At 37.9% G+C, this 17,171-nt stretch overlaps 1 protein-coding gene across 4 annotated transcripts; it reads right to left on the bottom strand.

Annotated features, from left to right (window-relative positions):
- Positions 1 to 3,086: 3,086 nt before the first annotated feature.
- On the bottom strand, positions 3,087 to 16,697 carry LOC145467539 (tetratricopeptide repeat protein 28-like). Of its 4 annotated transcripts, none has more exons than XM_081451092.1 (7): positions 16,058 to 16,697; positions 15,511 to 15,570; positions 14,744 to 14,816; positions 11,821 to 11,869; positions 10,854 to 11,688; positions 4,492 to 7,269; positions 3,087 to 3,401 (listed from the first exon to the last, which is right to left on the bottom strand). In XM_081451092.1, exons 6-7 carry the CDS (start codon positions 7,253 to 7,255, stop codon positions 3,367 to 3,369), a joined length of 2,799 nt encoding a protein of 932 aa, XP_081307218.1. In that variant the 5' UTR covers positions 7,256 to 7,269; positions 10,854 to 11,688; positions 11,821 to 11,869; positions 14,744 to 14,816; positions 15,511 to 15,570; positions 16,058 to 16,697; the 3' UTR covers positions 3,087 to 3,366. The 4 variants fall into 4 exon arrangements, with proteins under 4 accessions (XP_081307218.1, XP_081307219.1, XP_081307220.1 ...); XM_081451093.1 differs by having other exon boundaries at positions 10,854 to 10,926; XM_081451094.1 differs by lacking the exons at positions 14,744 to 14,816; positions 15,511 to 15,570; positions 16,058 to 16,697 and adding an exon at positions 12,173 to 14,304.
- Positions 16,698 to 17,171: the final 474 nt, after the last annotated feature.

Genomic DNA, 17,171 nt, shown 5'->3' with positions numbered 1-17,171 from the left:
TTTTAATACACATTTTTGTTTGCTCTTTACAAATACACCATTGCATTGCGGGATAAAGCAAAAGAAGTCAAAATCCCTATTTAGATTCGAGAATCAAAATTTCATTGATAATTTCATTTGGATTTGAAAATACTCCCTCAGTTGCAAGCTACAACGGACGACAAAAGTGTTGAGACACTTGGCAGTAAAATTTGATTTTAGAGCGTCTTGGAAACATTTCTCCAACCCCTTCCACCCCAAACAATATTGATTTTTTTTTTTTCTATTTCTTAGACTGCACAGACCACAGCGCCTACAGAACACTGAAGTGGGGGGCCGGGTGTATCAGAGAATTAACACTAGATGCAAATTAAATAGAATAAGTGCTAAATATTGAAAAGCGTCATTTTCTAAAAGTGTCTCAACTACTTTTGTCGCCCATTGTCTGGAGTCCATTTCTGTAAACTGTGGCGACTTCCGTTATATTTCCAAGCTCTAGCAAGTTTATTTTTACAAAAGCCACTAAATGTGTGGTTCAGAGTAATTTATGACTAAAGAAAAAGTGACAAGTGTTTTTTTCTCACGAAAATTCTAATACAAAGACGAAACCTGGTCTGTCCCGTCAATAAATTGATCCATATTTAGCCCTCAAGGTGGTGTTTATTGCTGGTTTTCAGTGTCACGCCATCCAAAATAGATCGAAAGAAAACTCCAAACCCTTCAATGGATAAAGTCCAGAATCTGGTAAATGAAAGAAGGTAAATATGCAAAGACTCTCGCCAAGATTCTGGTCACAGCAATTTTTCTTATGCAAGATATGCGGATAAATGTTTTACCCAAATTTATAGAGATTTGTATGGAGACGCCATGCTGGTGCCCATACGGATGGGCACCAACATGGCGGCCGGAAACCAACAGAAACATCTGTCAGTGAGTTTTGCTACAAACGCGTGAATTTATCCCTCGAGGAACTCTGAAACATTAAAATTATACTTTTTTTAAGACATGAACTTTTCAGATAGCCAAATTCCTCGAAATAAGTCACTTTTTTAACCATCATGACAGCTCTCTGGGTTGTAAATGCCGCGTCACGCAAAAGCTTAGAAATTCAAGCGTAGTGTATTAGAAAACCAAGAACCCATTCGGAGCAGAAATTTGTATGAACATTAGTTTTCAGCTGCTCTTCTACATCATTAAAGTAAAATCTCAGCAGGATCAATATTTTTGTAGATTTGAATTTTAGTGACGTCATGTGAAAACCAGCTATTGCCACTTTTTCACTTTTAAAGCGTTCAAAGAGTGTCTTTGTCACTTTCATTTAACGCAATTCTCACCATGACACAAAGGCTACAAGTGTTTCTCTGTTCAGTTGTCATATTTTGACGAAAAAAAAGGAATTGTACCGTTCTCCGGCAAACATCCCTCTATGTCTCATCTCAATACCGAATATATAAATATGGCCGACTAAATTTTGCTTCTCAAACGTGGTAATCCTTCCCCCATTGGAAAGTATAGATAACCAAGGACCCAAAATGCACCTTCTTATCTGTTACAAACTTATCGTCGCTGCTTTGGCAGACTTACCTGAGGGTCCTGAAATCATCATTGTTCCTGATCGCTTTTTATACAACATCCCATATCAAGTTGACAATTTAAAGAGTTACGTCACGGTTTGCCATCTTAGAAGTTTAGCCTAAAATGTTCCAGTTCGTTGTTTGTAATCCGTGTCATTCGTATCCATCCTTAACCATCCTTGTTTCTTTATGGTTTATTATTATCTCTTTAGTGTTTTTTCTATCTTAGTATTTTTCTATCTCAGGTTTCCTTTAATTTAATGGTAATTTTGTACGTGGCCAAAACAACTAAAAATACCCTGACTCTACTCCTTTAAGTAAGCGCTTGACGTCCGCTCACATAGTATTTACTTTTTTCAAACCTAAGAAAGCATTGTTCATTTTTAGAATTAATGTTAAGATTTTTTTTTTCCTTTTTTTGCCGAGTGCTGAGTGCCGAGTGCCGAGTGCGAAGTAAGGAATGCGGAGTGCGGAGTGTTAAAAAAATAATAATTAATTTTCAGATGAATGGACTCGCGCTGCGATTTATATTGCTTACAGTTTTAATTTGTTCCTCTAGGCCTTAAGTCAACAAACACAACAAAAGACTAGTTTACTTTTCATAAGTAGTACATGCTGAAAGAATCAAAAAATTCATCTCCTTTAATAACAGTCAATGCTTGCGATAAGCTGAAGAAAATGTCATGCCAAGGATTTTTTTTGAGTCACCCTACTTCTTGCTACCTTATGTAAATTTAACTACTAGTGTTATCCGCTTTCTTTTGCACCATTTCCAAAGCAACTAACTCTAAACCTAACAGGTAAGAACTAAATTAATTTAGACTTCTCTTAATTAGTCTTTCTCTTCGACAGTGTTCACCAAAAAGTCTTGATTATATTCTTTTCTTTCCTTACGTGAACTCGGCTAAGACGCTCAATACTTGATAAAACTTCAAATTATAAGGCTCTTTTACTTTCTATTTTTCTACTCAAGTTATGAAAATACTATCAACAGTCACGTGTTCAACAACTGCACAAGATATACGTGTTGTCTGTGCCACAATTTTACTTCAAAATCCTATTATTAACTATTGCCAAAAAGTGCCAGTATTTTTTCATGAACATTATTTACATATATAACAGCTCGCCACCGGCTGGTAAATTAAAACACCACGGTTTGCGCATCTTCAAAAGTTCAGCCTAAAATTTTAAACTTCGTCGTTTGTAATCCGTGTAAATCTTCTCCGTCCTTAACCATCCTTGTTCCTTTATGACTTATTGTTATCTCTTTGGTGTTTTCCTATCTTAGTAAACTATTATTTTCAGGTTCTCTTTAATGTAAAGGTAATTTTGTACGCCGCCAAAATAACTCAAAGCACCGTGCCTGAGCTCTTTTAAGTCTATAGCAGTTTGGTATTGCATTCTTTCTTTTCTCGTAGAAAAGATCTGAACAATTACTATCAACATCAAAAACTTCCACGCGTAAAATTACCCTTCACACTAAGATTTTTCTGGTTTAAGCAGTTGTTTGAGTCTAACACTGCACACTGCAGTATCGTTTTAGGTTTCAAAGCCTCTTTCGCTGAAAAAAATTGCAACCTACATGAATTGGTTCTCAAAAATCATTGCATAATTACAGAAAAAACAATGGCGTATGTTATAAAAAGTAAATGCGTCTTTGACTAAAGTTAAATGCTTTGTGCTTAATATTTCTACCGAGGCATTGTTGGACAGGAAATGACCAAGAGTTAAAGGTCCATTTAATTTATATACAACTTAGCAGTAGCAGTAAAACGGTTCGTTGAGGTCATGGCATATTTTACATCTCAGGCGATCACTCGCTACCTTCCTGGTCACTCTTTCCAACACCTGACAGAGGAAATAAACAAACAAAAAGGGACAATCATTAGCAGCGCTAATGTTCAGTTACCTTCGTAGGTCTGGATTAAGCATTTCCTCAAAAAGCAGTTGCTTAATAACGAAACTGATTTCTTCTAAAAGATTATATTCTGCGCGTGTCCTGATTGGCTGAATATTATATTTTATCTTAGCATAAAACAAGAACACCATGTCTTCGTGTCTTACCCTAGTAAATAAGCTAAAGCAATGAATTCTACCATCATAAAATAATATTATAAGTTGAGGCAACTTGTTCTTGCTTTCTTAATTAAAAATTTATAAAATTTAAAACGAAATTTAACACGACATGATATATGGCTGTGGCTTATTGATTGTAAATAGGTCATTACAAAGAAAACGTCGATATAAATTAAACAAAAGTCAGTTAAAACCGCGAGCAGTTTCAGGGTGGACTTTTGGACGATTTCGACCTCATTGCAATGCTGTGCAAGCATGTGAAGAAGGGTGGACCATAAAAAAAAAGCGTCCTCCAGTTTTCTTTTGCAATAACATTATTTTGTCTTTGTAAAATTAACAGGACATAACGTCATCGCCCAATCGCGCACAAAATAATAATCAAGCTAATGTTAAAATACTATTGCTAATATTTTGTAAATATAATAATAAAATTTTTATAGCGCCATTTCGCAATGGTGCAATGGCGTTTTACAAGAACTTAAATCTCTAACCAAATGCCTACTATAAAAATTAAGAAAATGTAAAAAATTTTTAAAAAAATAAAAGATATATAATTAAAAATTCCAAACTTCAATTTTAAAATGCTTCTTTAAATGGTCACGTTTTCAGTTTCACTTTTAAAAAGTCACGTTTTCAGTTTATTTTTAAAAATGTTAGTAAAAGGCGAGCCTGTTGAGATTGGTGTTATCCCAATTTCCACGTTTTTCTTCAAGTGCAAAGCTACTGTCAAACTCTCTTCATAACATCACCAAAAATACATTAAGATGAATCGATAACATCTAAGGAAAATCTAAATAAATAACAGGCGAGCCCTTTACTGTATAAAACAAAACACTTCCCTTCAATGAAACTTTTTAATTACCTTTCCTTCCAAAATCAAATGTCACGTCATCTCCAATCAGTATAAAAGGTGCCCACTGGGTCACGTCATAGCCCGCACTTCTCATCCACTTCATGGCCTCGTGTAGAGATTCACCAGCACTTTCACCAGCAACAAGGTGATCATAGAAATGCCTCATTAACTGCTCTGTTGCTTTGTCATCCAGGGCCCACAGTGCCACCAACACTGAGCGCGCGCCAGATCCTAACAATGCTCGGGCAATTCCAACGGCTCCCTCGGCTTTTGTCTGTCCACGACCACTGTGGCAACAGCTAAGGACTACCAGTTTAGTTCGCAGTTGAACTTTTGAAATGTCAGACATTGTCAATAAGTACAGTCCTTCTTGAGGTATCCCGTTAGGAATACGAAACGATGGTGCAAGGGCAATTGCTCCTCTTTCAGCATCACCGTGTGCGGCGATATGAATCAGGGCCACTGAATTCATCGCTTGAAGTACTGCTTGCTTAGTCGCTTTCTGTCCTATCAAAGGCTCGACACCCAGCTTTTTTGCTATCCTCTTAGCTTCGTTTTCTGCACATTGTAGTCTCGAAATGTTCTTGAGCTTTCCATCGAAGTGTACTTCACCAACATCAGGGTTTCCCACTATCATTGCACCAGTCTGACAGTGATAGTCTGCTGGACTTTCATTGATGAGCTTGAGAGTTGTTAAAGAGGGAACCATACGGACCCTAAAAGTCTCGGTTAAGTACTTTCCGCTTTTGTTAGTTAATGCAGCAAACGGGATTCGATATAAAGCACGATTAGGAACAATAATGATTTCGGGACCCTCAAGAAATTCCACCACTGGAGCGATGATAAGTTTGTAACAGAGAGGAAGGTTCATTTTGGGTCCTTGGTTAGCTTTACTTTTCACTCCAATTCGCCAACCTTCGTGGCTATCTTCCTCGCATGTTTTGGATTCTTGCTGAGAACCGTGTAAAGATCGGTCTTCGCAAATCTCCTCTGGTAAAACGCCGAAACTTCTGAAATCAAAAAACTCTTCCACTTGTTGACCTGATCCTTCGTGAGCAATTAGATCATTTCCTTTCACCTCCTGGAAATGTGTGACTCTGCCTTCTTTAAGAATCCACAAATATATACTCTCAAAATGATATGAGGCGTACAGACAGGTGCGGTTACATTCTTTGCCCACGATACCCTCAATACCAGCCCATGTTCGAGGATTAGCTGAGATTTGATTCTCCACAGAGTACTGAGCTGACATTAAATCTGCCAAAGCCCTGGCATTCGAAAGCTCTGACACATACAAAGCTTCAGTAGGATTTCCGGTTGCACAAAGCAACGCACTGAGATCTCTGTAGGAGCGAATATTGTGATCTGTGAAAGAAATCTTAAATTGATCGTTGTCGCGGAGACAGCCGCGCATTTCCTCGCTTTTTTCAATAGCAGAAAGGAAATATGAGATAGCTTCCTGAATCTTTCCTTCTTTCCTTCTAAGGTGTGCCATAATTTGGAGCGAATCGAACTGTCCCTTAATATCCCCTATTGCTTCACTTGATGCGAGTCCTTTCTTGATATATTCTTCTCCTCTATCATGTTCAGCCTGATTTAAAAGCAAAACTCCAAGGTTTGAGCAACCTTTTGCTTCTACTTCCTCACTTCCAGTTTCTTTGCTTATCGCAATTGCTTTTTCAAAATATTCTCTTGCCTTGACGAAGTTACCAACATCGTGCTCCACAACTCCTTGGTTGAGGTACGTTCTAGCCATCTCTACTCTATCTCCAATGTCTTTGAAGATTGCAAGTGCTTTCTGATTATATTCGTTAGCCTTGCTATACTTTCCAAGAGAGATAAAATTCGCTCCCTGATCATTGTAACACAAAGCTACTATGCGTCTGTTGCCAATCTTTTTACTGATGGCTAAGGATTTTTGCCAGTAGTCGGAAGCCTTCTCATATTCGCCAACTGCTGCATACACCTCTCCAAGTTGTACGTAAGAGGCAGCTTCAAGTCTTTTGTCTCTTCTGTCTTCTTTTTTGATTGCAAGTGATTTCTCGAGATGTTCTCTAGCCTTTTCATATTCGCCAACTGATGCATACACATCTCCAAGGTTTGTGTAAGAAATAGCTTCTCCATTTCTGTCTCCAATTTCTTTGTAGATCGCAAGTGATTTCTCCAGATATTCTCTAGCCTTCTCATATTCGCCAACTGATAGACACACAGCTCCAAGACCTAAGTACGTATACGAAACAGCTTCTCCATCTCTGTCTTCAATTTCTTTTTGGATTGAGAGTGATTTTTCGAGATGTCCTTTAGCCTTCTCATATTTGTCAACTGATCGATACATGGCTCCAATGATTGCGTGACAGTTAGCTTCTCTTTTTCTATTTCCAGTTTCTCTACTGATCAGGAGAGCTTTTTCAGAGAGTTGTATTGCCTCTGGGTATTTACCTTGATGAAAACACATTTCTGCAAGTTTTAAGCTTAGCTTACATTTCTCAAGTCTTTCGCCATCTTCATGGTAAATTAGGAAAAGTTCCTCTGCGTATTTTATGGCGTTTGTGTTATCGCTGATAAGACTACAAGTCTTCCACATTGTAAAATATACCCCCTTGTAGAATAATTTGGTAAATTTCTCGTCTATTATGGCTGCTCTGTCTTTCAGAATGAACAAGCATTCCTTGCATAATTCGATGGCTGTTAGATATCGACTGGTGTTGAGAAGGAAGCCGGCAACAATGAGGCCGATTAAGATGACTTGTATAACTTCGTATACGTTGTTCATTTCACTGATCACTTCTGTTAGAGAATAAAAGAGAGAGAGAAAAGAAAAGAGAATAAAAGTGGGAACTAATTTTGAGCCAAGTTTTTTTATGCACTAGTTCACTGCTGTTGTTATAATTGCAACATAAACATGTATTTCTATCTCATCACATCCTAGCGGGACCGCGCATGGGGAAACTAAAAAATTATAGCGAGGGGAGGAGAGGGGAGTTATTTACAACCTCGTTCCCAGGGTCTCTCTTCTTCCAATTCTCTGAAGCGAGACTGGGGGAGAGTTCATGGTCTAATCTGGTCTGGTCACGAGTCTTTTGGATAATTCAGAACTGACGGGGCCTCTAATGTTCACAAGTAACCTGCGTTCATTCGTTTCTTTTTTGGGGAGGGGAGGCGAGTTAGGGAAGGGGAAGAAAAGGACACCTGATATTTTTACTTAACGAGTCGTCCGCCGCTAGTTCGTTGCTCAACTGACATTACCGATGTTATCGTGTGTCGTTTTAATTTATAGATTAAGCCAAGCCTAAAAGCTGAGCGCCTTACTAAATAATTAACCATAAATGAAAAGAGGATATTTTTCCCTGGATCAGAAACTCTAACAATGATCAATTGTTAGCACATTATTATCCAGTGTGTGGTTTCACTATTTTTTCTAGTTACATTTTAACAAACCATACCTTATGAAATTACGCACGCAATATGTCAGGGACTTTACAAGAGACGATTGTGCAAGAAATATGTCGGAAGAAAAGTCAACAACGCAACAGGGTTTAATTTACGCCGAAATTTTCCCTTTGCTTATACTCCTGTCCTCTTCCCCAGAGTAATAACCTGGCTTGAGCTCGCGATCCAATCGAAAGCTCAGTACCTGGTCAGAGGTCAACTTCGAAAACACGGGACCTCAGTGAGATCTTGACCTGAGCCCGCGATATGGTCACGTAATGCTGGCAGCGTATACCTTGTTTTGACATCTGCCAATTAATTATAACATGCATGTCCAATATCAAAGATGTACCTATGGTAAGGAAGCTATTTTTATTTTTCAGGAAATGGGGCTTGGCGTACGGGCGTACAGGCGGACGGACGTACGGACGGACAATCACGTGACAACCAAAATTTTTTGAGAGCGATGGATTACAAATTTTCTAAAGTATGGGGCTCTGCTCGTACGCCTTCGGTGCGCAGGAGCTCCGCTATAAATGAGAGCTAATCAGATTTCACCTGATAATTCATGCGGCCGGTTGGAAGTCAAGGGAGGTAGAAAGTTTAAATGTCTTTGTGTCCGTCAAGAAACAAAACAATGCCTTAAAAAAGTCGGTGGAACATCAGATCGGAAGTGGTAAAAAGTCTGAACAATGCTAGCCTCTTCCAGGCGTTCAGTTAGTTGGAGCGAAGCGCGAAAAACAGCGCGCGAAAACATAAAAAAAAGGCGCGCCGTTTTTCGCGCTTCGCCCCATCTAACTGAATGCCTGGAAGAGGTTAAAACAATGCGAGAATAAACATTGTAACAGGTATATTCCAGGGACCGCCCACAACTGAGTTAGCTCAACCGCCGATGTTTTTGACACTTTCGGATCAAATAATTAATGATTCTCTTGCCAAATTCCGTCGGAAGAATGGCTGAAACTTTTCTTTTAAATAGATGATCTTCCAGGTGCATTTCAACTGCTCTTCCTAGGCCTTAAGACAAGATAAGATAAGAACTTTATTAACGTGTCGAAGTCGCTAGCAAACAATTTATACTAATTAGGGACACCTAACTACGATTACTTATCTGATAATTAATAAAATATGAAATACATGTGCGTATGTAAGTGTTTTAAAATATATATATATAAAACAAACAATGAGTCATGCAGTAAGATCAAGTGTTAGTTGTTATATAAAAAACAGTCTCTACAAGTACTGTCCAGCAGAATTGGTAACAGCAAATAATTCCGCAATGTAAGGAGGCGCCAGACCATTTTTGACTTTATACATTATGGTTGCGATGGCTTGCAATCGTCGCGTATGAAGTGTTGGTAGTTTTGCTCTTTGCAAGAGTTCCTCATACGTCGATTTACTGTTACAATAAACAGCTCGTAGTGCTCGTTCTTTAAGCACTTGAGAATAAATCTTGAAGAGACGAAGTTATTTGCAGCCGCTGCAAGCGGCTGTAAATAAATGTAGCTCCTTTCAAATTCAACTTAACATTTCTCATTTTTGTCCGCAAGCTTTGAACTCCTTGTTTCGTAATTTCCATTGGAAAAGCGCTCGTTTTCATGAGCCACAATACGGCCGGATTCCTCTGGACTACAAACCTTTACCTGCCTTTAGATCCTTATTCAAAAATTAACTAAAGAGTGAACTTTGAAGGCATCGTTCTTCTCTCGATAGCCGTTCGAAACTACTCGAAACTGAAGGCTTAGCTGAAGTCCAGTTTGTGATTGACAGCTGTCGCTTCGTTTCAATTGGCCAATCAAATTATTTAAACAATTCTAACAAGGATAGTGACCGGCTTATTTTAGCGTGCTTTATCAGAGAACAGAACACGGCTGACGCCACTTTTACTCGTTTAGAAAATAAAGTTTGCTTCGAAAATTCAGCCGAATGCGTGGAAAAATTATTGGATTCTTTATCGTAAAACAAATAAAGAAGCCTCGACTGTGCTCTGTTCTGTTGTAAAGCACTTAGGAAGCGGAGAGCACTCAAGAAGTAGGAATAAACACTCGTTTAAGTCTCGTGTTTTCCCGTACACTTCTTTCGTGCTCTACTGCTTCCTAAGTGCTTTACAACAGAACAGAGCACCGTCGAGGCTTCTTTATTTGTTAACTCTATATTTCTGGAAAGGTTATGAATCAAAATATATGAAGAAAATTATTTAATGCCTCGAAAGCTAATTCTAAGCTGATACCAAACAGTTAATTGTACCACTTGCTGGGCGATACGAAGGCTTACTTATAAAGAAAAGAATCAATGAAAATACATTGCAGTCATTTACTTCTATCTGCTCAGATTCCAATAAACGATTTTATGAAATAAACTTTTTGATTACTGTTCTGTCGTTTGATCTTCAAAATCTGATCTGAAAATTAAATGAAGCACTTGTATAGTGAAAAAATCGTATTTTGCCTCTTTGTTAGTTAGCACAGTTCGATGTAATTTATTACACAAATCTTCCTACTTAATTGGACGATGCTTTTAATGTTAAGGTCTGAAAATTGAAATTCATCGTGAAATCCAAATTATTCTCGGTTTCGCACTTTTCTGGTTACAACACGAGTTTGTTAATTCTACTGGAATATCCTTAAAACACAATAACATTAGCAGCTTAGATAGGTGGAAAAAAAGCAAAAATTGAACTTCAACAATTTATATCTATCTAGACATGCGCATAGTTAAATGGTCAACAATTCCATTATTATGGGATTTCCTCCGCTTTCATAAAAACAAATTTTTAGAACAAAGTGAAATAGACCCTTCTATCATAATATTATTGCTGTCAGAATCTGTTGGCAGGGAAACATAATTAGCGGTTTCAATAAATATTTCCTTACCTATTAAGGTCAATTTGTTTGAAAAACAAGCAATAGGGTAGTTATCTGTGAATAACATTGTAAACTTACCACTTCCCTTCAGCTTGGTATCAAGAATACAAAGGCGACGACAGTCTCTCTTTTACAGTAGGACTTTGTTTGTCTACAGGGCAACAGAAAAAAGCTAAAACAAGCTTTCTCAATTGAGACGTGTATTTCTTTAGTAAGTCTACGTTTTGCCTCTAACTCCATGCTGATATTGAAGATTTAACAGGATGCGACAGATGTACAAAATTGAAATATACTGACAAAGGTAACCTCCCTAAAAGAATGAAAGTCACAGACGAAGAAAGATAAACATGCCTTAAAATTCACAGAAAATCATAAACAAGCGAAACTGGAGATACCGTCATAAATAATTTCAATAAACTGAAGTCATAGATCTCAAAGGACATGCAAAACTGAAAGTTTAGATCACTGGCAAAGATAAACGCAAAACTTGCACTGAGTCAGAGGCAAAAGTAAACACGGAAACGGAAGGTTACTGACGACAATGTACAAAGCTGCAGGAAACATAAAAAGATAAAGAAAGGCACAGAGCTCTAGACCATACACGAAGATAAGCATACAGCACACCTGCCAATGTGAGGCTATGACAGTACAAAACTGACCGTCATAAACAAACTGAACACAAAAAAAGAAACCAACAAACGAAGATTAGAGCGCATGAAACTGAAAGTCTCCGAGTGTTGCAATCTAAAAAATACTTTTTTTGCCTTCAACATTATTCCTTGATACATTTCTGCAATCTACATTTAAACTTTAATGTGCATAGTTATAAACGCAATTATACTTACTAATGTAAACTAGAAATCCGAGAATCCAAACGAAATCCAACTTCACCCACTTCATGAGCGACAAGGCTCTTCCCGTAAAACAGACAATGATACATCAGTAGTTAGTTCTAATAAATATTCAAAAACATTTTAATGCACAGTAAACATGTCAAACGAGGGTGGGGAACAGACGATATCTAGATAAAGTGTCATATTCTTACCGTTACTACTTGAGGAGTTCGGCAAAATCAGAGCGTAATCCAGTCTAGTCTGTATCAGCAAAAGGACAACGGATTATTAGTGACATTTAAATCTTCTGAATGTAACGTAAAGACATGAAAACTAAAGAAAAACTTAGAAACAGTGGGGTTTTTTTCCCCAATGTATAGCTATGTACACAGAATTTTGTTCAGACCTTAAAAATGGATCTTGTGTTTCCTATTAGAATTGGTCAGTTAGGTGTCGCCAATTAACATACTGTTGTAAAATAGTATATAAGCCAGAATGATTGACTTAATAATAAAGTTATCGTATTATTATAAATGAAATTTGTATGGTAATATACATACAAACCCGTCGTCACTCCCTCAACTTGTTCCTAATTGAAAAGATTCGTTTCTTTTAGCGATACTGAGGTGGGTCGTCAAAGGATATGATTCAGTTTGTGTCAAGTTCGATTGGCCTTTAATAAATCCGTCCAGGCCACGTCCTGCCCTGGCCTCCCTTTCGTTTGCAGGGTTTACTGGGGGCGTATCGCCTGGTCCAATCATCTTTGGGCTCGTTGACTCGTACACGCCCATTGCCTGATTTCAAGCCGAAAAGGACTAGGTACGAGTCTGCAAATTATGGGATAAGCAACTATTGATCCACATAGGCAGAAAGAGCACACCGAGATTCACAAAATCCCCAAGTTTGGTGCTTATCAGGCTAGTTTTAACTGAAATAGAGCCATTTGAAAACGTTAAAATTAACACTGAAAGAAATATTTGGTGATCCGGACACAGCGTCCGGATGGCCAGACATTTCTTTGTAAATTTTGACGTTTTCAAATGGTTGTATCTTATTATTGGGCCTATTTACACCAAACTTGGGAATTTTGTAAAACTTGGTCTGCACTTTATGACTATGTGGATCAATAGTTGCTAATCCCATGATTTACAGACTCGCGCCTAGTCCTTTTCGGCTTGAAATCAGGCAATTTCGCTCGCTTTCTCTCCTCGCAGAAAGGATTTGGTCTTAAATTTCCTTTGCTCCTTCGTTTATTTGTATTGTACGGTTTTATTTATTTTTTTGTTTTAATACACATTTTTGTTTGCACTTTAGTAATACACCATTGCATTGCAGGATGAAGTAGAAGGAAGGCAAAATCCGTATTTAGATTCAAGAATCAAGATTTCATTGGTAATTTCATTTGCATTTGAAAAGACTCCCCACCGTGGCCTCAGTTGCAAGCTGCAATGGGCGACAAAAGTGTTGAGACACTTGGCAGGAAAATTCGATCTTCGAGAGTCTTGGGAACATTTCTCCCCTTTCTCTCCAAACAATGTTGATTTTTCTATTTCTTAGACTGCACAGACCACAGCGCCTACACAACATTGAATTGGGGGGTCGGGGGTATCAGAGAATTAACGCTAGATGCAAATTAAATAGAATAAGTCATGGGGGGCAAGCAGCGAGGCCTGGGACCGAGTTTCTATGATCGCTCCAGTTAAGAAATTTGGCCGAGCGAGACTAAGTATTGGTTTGTGAGCGGGATGCGTTTATAAAGTTTTGTAAACGTCGCGCATATTTCACCTTCAAACACCTAAGGAAAAGTTCCAGTTGCCCTACATCTAAATCTTGGACATTTTGATCGAGGCATCGGGGATAAATATTCCAACGTGAACCTGCGAGCAGGAACTCCACAATGTGAGCCAGTGCAGGCATGAATATTTCATTCGAGCATTTTTTGTAATGGTGTCCTATCAACGGGATAAACTGAAGTATTTCTATATTTCCGGACTCCCTGGTGGTAAGGGTTGCTTTTTTTTTTTAACAGCTTAACAGCTTCGTGACCCTTTTTGTTTGCATTTAACTAACAGGGTTAAAGCAGGTTTCATAGTGAGTGGAGTGAGTACGGCGCTTTTCTGTTACGTTACTACAAGAGGTCTGTTTCGGTTTCAGGCAAAGCATCTGGCATCATATTATTTATGAAAGTGAATACTGGATTGGTCCCTCGGCAGAATTGAGAATTCATCACCATCTCTTTGGTTACAACACAATAGTTGTGTCGTTGATTGTTTTTGTTTCTTCATAATCATCCTTAGACTTTTGATTTGATATTCTTGACTTAACGGCTTAAGAATGGCTGACTGTTAGGATCGAGAAACGCCCGTTGGCGGAAAGAATACAAAGGCGACGACAATCTCTCTTTTACAATAGGACTTTGTTTGTCTACAGGACAACAGAAAAAATTGAAACAAGTTTTCTCAACTGAGACGTGTATTCCTTTAGTAAGTCTATGTTTTTGCCTCTAACTCCATGATGATATTAAAGCACAGTGGCTACGACAGATGTATAAATTTGAAACTTTTTAATCACGGTCCTGTCGTTTGATCTTCAAAATCTGATCTGAAAATTAAATGAAGCACTTGAATACTGACAGAAATATTTGCCTCTGTTAGTTAGCACAGCTCGAGGTAGTTTATCACACAAATCTTCCTACTCATTTGGACGATACTGTTACTCAGGTCTAAAATTGAAATTCATATCTTGAAAACCAAATTATTCTCGGTTTCGCACTTTTCTGGTTGCAACACGAGTTTGTTATTTCTACTGAAATATTCTTAAAACGCAACAAAATTAGCAGCTTGACTAAGTGGCAAAAGAGCAAAAATTGAACTTCAACAATCTATCTATCCAGATATGCGCATACTTAAAGTGTCAACAATCCATTATGGGATTTCCTCTGCCTTCACAAAAACAAATTTTTAAAACAAATTAAAATAGATCTTTCTGTCATAATTTTATTGCTGTCAGAAAAGGCTGGAAGGGAAATATAATTAGCGATTTTAATAAATATTTCCTTACTTCTTAAGGTCAATTTTTTAGAAAAAAACAAGTAATAAGATAGTTAATTAACTGTAAATAACATTGTAAACTTACCGCTTCCCTTTAGCTTGGTGGAAAGAACACAAAGGCGACGACAGTCTCTCTTTTACAATAGGACTTTGTTTGTCTACAGGATAACAGAAAAAAGTGAAACTAGCTTTCTCAACTGAGACATGTATTTCTTTAGTAAGTCTATGTTTTTGCCTCTAACTCCATGCTGATATTGAAGATTTAACAGGATGCGACAGATGTACAAAATTGAAATATACCGACAAAGGTAACCTCCCTAAAGAGAATGAAATTCACAGACGCAGAAAGATAAAGATGCCTTAAAATTCACAGAAAATCATAAACAAGCGAAACTGGAAATAACTGGAAGTCATAGATCTCAAAGGACATTCAAAACTGAAAGTTTAGATCACTGGCAAAGATAAACGCAGAACTTGCACTGAGTCAGAGACAAAAGCAAACGCGGAAACGGAAGGTGACTAACGACAATGCACAAAGCTGTAGGTCACACAACTCTAGAAAAAACTACAGGGCGCCCAACTCTAGACCATACACGAAGGCAAGAATACATGCACACCTGCCAATATGAGGCTATGACAGTACAAAACTGACAGTCACAATCAAATTGAACACAAATAAGAAAACCACAGACGAAGATCAGCGTGCATGAAACTGAAAGTCACCGAGTGTTGCAGTCTAAAGAATACTTTTCTTGCCCTGAACATTAAAGTTATTCCTTGATACAATTCTGCAATCTACATTTAAACTTTAATGTGTATAGTTATGAACGCATGCATATGGCTTATACTTACTAATGTAAACTAGAGATGTGACAATCCAACTTCACCCACTTTAGCAACAAGGCTATTCCCCTGAAACGGACAATGATGCGTTAGTGCTAAGTTCTAATGAATATTCAAAAACATTTAATGCACAATAAAGAGGATAGTGGCGAATAGAGGCTATCTAGGTTAAGTTTACTGTTCTTGCCGTTACTTGAGAAGTCAGACAAAATCAAAGTGTAATCCAGTTCACTCTGGATCAGTAAAAGATAACCTCCTTTGAAAGGAAAATGAATTATGAGAGGGTTTGAACCATCTCAATGCACACTAACATGAAAACTAGAGAATAACTTTGAAACACTAATAAGTGTTCTTTTCTCCACTGTATAGCTATGCACGCAGAATTCCGTCCAGACCTAAACTTTTCTACGATTAGGATCTTGGATTTCTTACTAGGATTGGTTAGTTAGGTGTTACCAGTTATTATACTGTTGTATTGCAGTAAGCTAGATTGATTGACATAATAAAGTTATCATATTATTAGAAATGAAATTTGTATAGTAATATATATACAAACCCATCGTCACTCCCTCAACTTGTTCCTTATTGAAAATGTTCGTTTCTCTTAGTGGCACTGAGATGTGTCGTCAAAGGATATTATTTGGTGTCAAGTTCGATCGGCCATTTGCGGAGTAGTGTCCAGGCCACGTCCCAGCCTTGCCTCGCTTTCGTTCGCAGGGTTTACTGGGGGCGTATCGCCTGGTCCAGTCATCCTTGCGTTCGTTGTTTACGCCCATTTCGCTCGCTTTCTCTGCTCGCAAAGGGGGATTGGTCTGAAAAATTTCCTTTGCTCCTTTGTTTATTGGTATTGTACGGTTGTACGTTTAGTTTTAATTCACATTTTTGTCCGCACTTTACCGAAACACCACTGCAGGATAGAACCAAAGTTTGTTGACTAAATTCATTTGTGAGTTCATGCGTTGCCATTGATGGACAGTATCGACTAACTTACCCTGTTCCTGTCCGAAAACCGCTCCTCTATTTTATCTTCATGTGAAAGGAAACCTCATGTTGGGATTCGCTCTTTGTCCCTTTACAACGACTGATTGTCATTTCGCACTTTCCGTAGTTGTGCTGTAATCTTCCTGAGTGCAAACTTCTACTTTTACTTTTGTTTCACGAGGCAGAGTGAAAGACCGAATTCCCCCCGTTCCCCACCTCCCTTAGCTTGAGAAACCTGTGAAGATGACATGATCAAGGGTTACTCTCGTCGACGTACAGAATAGGTCTGATAAAAAGGCCTAGTTTCAATACACAAAACTTTACACTGAAGCTATCGTGTATTTTCCATTTAATCATTTTGGCATGATTATGGAGTACTGTACGAAATAGGACCAAGAAAACTTACCGTATATTTATTGTTTATGAATGGCAGTCTTCGATTTTCACAAGGAACTGAAATTGCTGATGTGTATCAGTAAATGCCCTCATTTTTCGAATCCTCTCCCAAAGAGACACACCGTACCATGATTCTTAAAAAGCCGGATTAACATTTGATGTGTACTCGGAGTGTGAATTCCCTGGATTCATAACCAATTTTCGGACTTGAGTAAAGAAAAGCAAAATCCATATTTGAATTCAAGAATTCGGATTTTGTTGGATTTCATAAATATAAGTATCAGAGTATCATT

Source organism: Orbicella franksi, chromosome 14, assembly GCF_964199315.1.
Source record: "Orbicella franksi chromosome 14, jaOrbFran1.1, whole genome shotgun sequence".
NCBI lineage: Eukaryota > Metazoa > Cnidaria > Anthozoa > Scleractinia > Merulinidae > Orbicella > Orbicella franksi.
The sequence above is the reverse complement of the archived record's forward strand: the minus strand, read 5'-3'. Positions and strand labels throughout refer to the sequence as shown.